Source organism: Anopheles stephensi, chromosome 2 (genome assembly GCF_013141755.1).
Source record: "Anopheles stephensi strain Indian chromosome 2, UCI_ANSTEP_V1.0, whole genome shotgun sequence".
Classification (NCBI taxonomy): Eukaryota; Metazoa; Arthropoda; class Insecta; order Diptera; family Culicidae; genus Anopheles; species Anopheles stephensi.
The window spans coordinates 8,174,642-8,179,956 of NC_050202.1; the positions used below are offsets into that span (position 1 = coordinate 8,174,642).

At 50.2% G+C, this 5,315-nt stretch overlaps 1 protein-coding gene across 1 annotated transcript; it reads left to right on the top strand.

Annotated features, from left to right (window-relative positions):
• The first annotated feature begins 1,114 nt into the window (after window positions 1-1,114).
• Window positions 1,115-4,311, top strand: LOC118503739 (probable ATP-dependent RNA helicase DDX27). Its single transcript, XM_036037366.1, has 2 exons — window positions 1,115-2,400; window positions 2,647-4,311. The coding sequence occupies exons 1-2, from the start codon at window positions 1,255-1,257 to the stop codon at window positions 4,240-4,242; spliced, it is 2,742 nt and encodes a 913-aa protein (XP_035893259.1). The 5' UTR covers window positions 1,115-1,254; the 3' UTR covers window positions 4,243-4,311.
• Window positions 4,312-5,315: the final 1,004 nt, after the last annotated feature.

The following is a 5,315-nucleotide window of genomic DNA, read 5'->3' on the forward strand; positions in this document are numbered from 1 at the left end:
TTTGCTAATGCTAGGAGCGTTATTTGCTACACAAAGCGAAAGAAAGCCGCGATCGAAATGGGTAAAAACCATGAATTTAAAAAGAAGTTCCCTATCGCATATCAACATGATGGAAGAGCTGAGGCTGGAGCCGAAGGATAGGCTAAATTAAGCCAGATTGGATGAGGAATCATACATGTGGCTTTTGGAGAAGGTCACACCGCTGATCGTGAAGGAAGACACGATTATGAGATCAGCTGTGTCACCGCATGAGCGGCTCAGTGCTACACTGAGATTTATCATCAGCGGCAGCTCCTACCAGTGCCTCCGTTTTCAAAAAGCAATTTCGCTTTTCGTTCGGCCCGCAATTCTTCGTAACCAGCGGAACAGCGCGCAGTGACCGAAGAGAATGGAACAAGCACGAAAACAACGCCAGACTGTATTGTTCCGTATATTTTCTTTGAAACATGTGAACAATCATGCTTAGAAAGTGATGTGGGACCAGTTTGAACCGAAAAATCTTTAACCGAATGTTTGTCTGACCAAAGCGCTGTCGGTCACGAAAAAGTATCCCTATCATAATGGCATCGTCAGTCGGTGCCCGGCATGGTACGTTATGTTAATGATAAATATTTCATTCCATTTTAGAATAACGGACAATTCAAATGTAAAATAATTCGGATGATGGCAATAAAAATCTGTGCAGCATATTGTGTTATTACACGGACAGCGGGTTTTTTTCTGTCAAACGCCCTATTTGACAGAAAATCACCAACCAAAAAATCCCTCGTGTAATAACCCCATTAAATTTGGAAGAATACGCCTCAATGAATTTTAACCAATTTAATTTTTACCGGTACTTTACCGGTTTGCTTGACAAAAGTATGGGTGCCAATATTTTCTTGCAATATTGAAATGTCGAGAAATGCTAATCCAACCGTTTTTAATGTTGAAATTAGGTAAAATTTAACAGATTCTCCCTACTACGGTTTCTTCAAACTGATAGAACATAAAACAAATCATAATTATAGGAATTGTTTGATTGTCTTCCTTGTTTCTTGCTCCATCTCCAAAACGCGCGCTCTGCTGAAATTTGCTGAATACCGTGTTGACTTGGTTTACACTGCTGTGACTCACTACTTCATCTGGCAGCGAATCAACTTGACGGCCCGTTCGTCCAACGTTTTGTAAACAAGTAAACACGTGCGTGCGTACCGGGAACTACTGAGCGTGAACCGCGCGGCTTAAGATTATCTGTTCAAGTGGCTATAAAATATGAAGAAAGACAAAAAACCGAAAACCGTAAAGCCTATAAATGGTGAGAATGGCTTGTCGGAAAGCAAGCATCAGCTCAAAACGAAGAAAGACAAAAATCCAAAGGTAGCAGAAGATAACAAAAGCACTTCCTCTGTTACGGTCAATGGGGGAGAGAATGGGTTGTCGGATACGAAAGATTTAACGCGCCGCTTGGATCTTATAAAAACCATAAACGAAGAGGATGAGGTCGAAGATTTCTCCGAGGAGTCCGATACGGAGGTCGAGTTTCAGCCGACCAAGCTAAAAAACCAGAAGCTGACCGATTTTGACGGAAGTTTCCAGTTCGTTTCATCGGTGAAGGAATACAACCACGACACATGGGACGATTTGATGCGTTTCGTGAAGCGCAAGAACCGGGGTGAGGTTAACGATAAGATCGCCAATGTAATCCGCGACCGCACGAAGGAGAGTGCCGATGCACTGAAGGATGATGATGAGGAGGACGATCGGGATGACGATGGCGCGGCGAAGCACAACGAAGAGTTGGATCTGTCGGAGGACGAGATGAAACACGATTACATGCGCGTGAAGGAGCGTAAGGGCAAAAAGCAGGTGACGGAAAATGGTGGCCCCACCGTCGAGGTGAAGGAAGACACGGAAGACGGTACGAAGGACTATTTCGAGGAGATGGAAGAGAACGCCAACGGAGAGATACAGTCGTTCTACCAGATGGATCTATCGCGACCGCTCATGAAAGCGATCGGTGCGCTTGGGTACATCTATCCGACGCCGATCCAGGCGTCCACCATACCGATCGCACTGATGGGACGAGATATTTGTGGTTGTGCGGCAACCGGTACGGGTAAGACGGCCGCTTACATGTTGCCCACGCTGGAACGTTTGCTGTACAAACCGAATATGGCCCAGGCTGTCACGCGAGTGCTGGTGCTGGTGCCGACTCGCGAGCTCGGTGCGCAGGTGTACCAGGTGGCCAAGCAGCTGACACAGTTCACCAACGTGGATGTCGGTATAGCAATCGGTGGTTTGGACGTAAAGGCCCAGGAAGCGGTACTGCGCAAGAACCCGGATGTTGTGATTGCGACGCCAGGTCGGTTGATCGATCACATCAAAAATACGCCGAGCTTTTCGCTGGATTCGATTGAAGTAAGTTGAAGCCCAGAGTCAGGACGGACCGTTGCGTTAAACCATTCGCTTTGATGAACATATATCCTTGCGCTCTGAAAAATCGGCACCTTGCGTGTGGGTTTGTAAGACGAATTCAGGTTATTATTGAAACTGATTGCCGAGCGATCGTTTCTCACCATTTCTGAGCTTTTAGAAAAACCGTCTCTTAAAAAATTTGCATCGAATGAGCTCCACTAACCTCGTTCGTTCGCCAATTGCTTTCAGATTCTGATTCTCGACGAAGCGGACCGCATGCTGGACGAATATTTCGCCGAGCAGATGAAGGAAATTATTCGCAGCTGTTCGGCCACCCGCCAGACGATGCTGTTCTCCGCCACGATGACGGAGGAGGTGAAAGATTTGGCCGCCGTGTCGCTCAAAAAGCCGGTGAAAATCTTCGTCAACAATAATCAAACGGTCGCGTTCAATCTGCGCCAGGAGTTTATCCGCATTCGCGAAGGGCGCGAAGCGGATCGGGAAGCGATACTGGCGGCGCTGGTTTGCCGTACCTTCCACGATCACTGTATGGTGTTTGTGCAGACCAAGCGTACGGCGCATCGGTTGCGCATCTTGCTCGGTTTGCTGGGCGTGAAGACGGGCGAGCTGCACGGTGACCTTTCCCAGGCGCAGCGTCTCGAGTCGCTGAAGCAGTTTAAGGACGAGCAGATCGACATCCTGGTAGCGACGGACGTGGCAGCGCGCGGGTTGGACATTAGCAGCGTCAAAACGGTCATCAACTTTGTTATGCCGGCGACGATGGAACACTACATTCATCGTGTCGGTCGTACGGCACGTGCCGGCAAGGCCGGTGTTTCGGTTTCGCTGGCCGGCGAACAGGAGCGCAAAATAGTGAAGGAAATCGTAAAGAACGCCGTCAGCTCGGTAAAGAACCGCATCATTCCGCTGGACATTATCGAAAAGTACCGGAACAAGGTGGCAGCGCTCGAGCCGGAAATTAACCACGTGCTGGCGGAAGAGCGGGCGGAGAAGCTGTTGCGCCAGACGGAGAAACAGCTTACCAGTGCCGAGCGCAAGCTGAAGGGTCAGGCGGCGGCCCCCAAACAGGACGGTCCACCGCGAGAGTGGTTCCAAACGTTGCACGAGCGCCGCGAAGAAAAGACACGCCTCGCCGGTGACGAAGCGACCGAGAAGAAGAAGGCCAAAAAGCGTAAGCGCCGTGGCGACGATGACGATGAGGACGATTTCGATCCCGTCCGATACCATCAGGAAAAGATGAGAAAGCAAAGGGAAGCGGGAGGCGCGGTGGCGCCGTCTGGTGGGGACAAGAAGAAAGCGAAGAAGGAGGCGGAAGCAAACGCGGAATCAAACAAAACACCGAAACAGCTGGCAAGGGAACGAGCGCTGGACGAGCTGCGCAAGGTATCGATGGTGCAGGCGAAGCTGGCCAAGATACGCAACCGGCCGGGAAGCATCAATGCCACGGAAGATTCCACCGCCCACAACAACGAGTCGAGTGCCGGCGGTGGTGGTGGTGGTAAGAACCGTAAGAAGCAGAAGAACTTCTCACGTTTCGAGCGTGACCTGACGGATGTCGGTGCTAAGAACGTGAAGAAATTGCGATACGATGCCTCGAAGAAGCAGCGCATGGACAAGCTGGACAAGCGCAAGCAGAGCGGGTCGACGAAGATGAGCACGGAGAAGATGCGCAACAAGCATGGTTTAAATAAGCAAAATAAGGGCAAATCGTTCGGCCAGAAGGCGCCGAAACGGAAGCCGGACGGTGGTGCCGGTGGTAAGCGAATGGGAGGTGGTGGTGGCGGCTTCGGCGGCAAGGGTAAGGGTGGCAATAGGCGAAAGTGAGCATGTTCTTTTCTGTTCTTATGTTACGGCAAACGTATGAATAAATCAATACAAAGATAAAAAAATCTATTATGGTGGTGTTTGTTGATTTGGGGCCGGTCGCTGCTGCACGGCCAAAAACTCCTCAATTGCGTAGTTGTTGCCTTTCTTCGCCATGCCAGTTATTAGGAGCTCCGCGTAGAGAATCACAACGGGCGCATTGCCGGAAAACCAGGAAGAGTCAAACCTCCGGTAGATATCAGATCCAGTCGAGGAATGCTTACAGGACAGGATAACAACCCAGCACAGAGCATCCATGTACGAAAACTGGGAAGATGCACGCTTGTTTGGCCCTGAACATTCCTTTGACTTGAAGAAGATTGAAAATATGGACAGCTTACTTACTTATCAGGCGCTACAACCGCTTCCCGGTCTTGGCCTGCTGCAACAATCCTCGATAACGCTCACGGTTTAGCGCCGTCGTCTGCCAATCCGCTGTCCCGGCCGTTCTGGCGGACGCATCAACGCCATCACTTCATCTCAATTTGGGCCTACCACGCCTCCTCTGTCCGTGTGGACGCTCCTAAAAGGACTTTACGTTACGGTCTGGGTCGTCCGGTGTCATTCTCATGATGTGACCAGCCCACCGGCCGCCTGGCGAGTCTAATTCGCTGTACGATAGTGAGATCATCGTACAGCTCGTAGAGCTTGCCATTGTAGCGGCTTCTCCATTGTCCTTCCACATATGCGGGGCCAAAGATCCTTCTGAGCATCTTCCTCCCGAACGCGGCTGAGAAAAGAGGGCTTCGTCAGTTTTGGACAGTGTCCATGTCTCACAGGCGTATGTGAGTACCGGGACTATCAATGTTCTGTACATTCCCAGCTTCGTCCGTCGCGACAAGTATTTAGAGTGGAGAAGTTTCCTCAGGCTGTAGTATGACCGGTTGGCAGCCAGCACCCGTGTGCGTAACTCAACATCAATGTTGTTGTCGGTGCTGACTTTTGACCCCAGATAGGTGAAGTTTTGGACGACTTCGAAGGTGCGATCACCTAAACTACCCCCTCTAATTACACTCACACATACACACACGAAT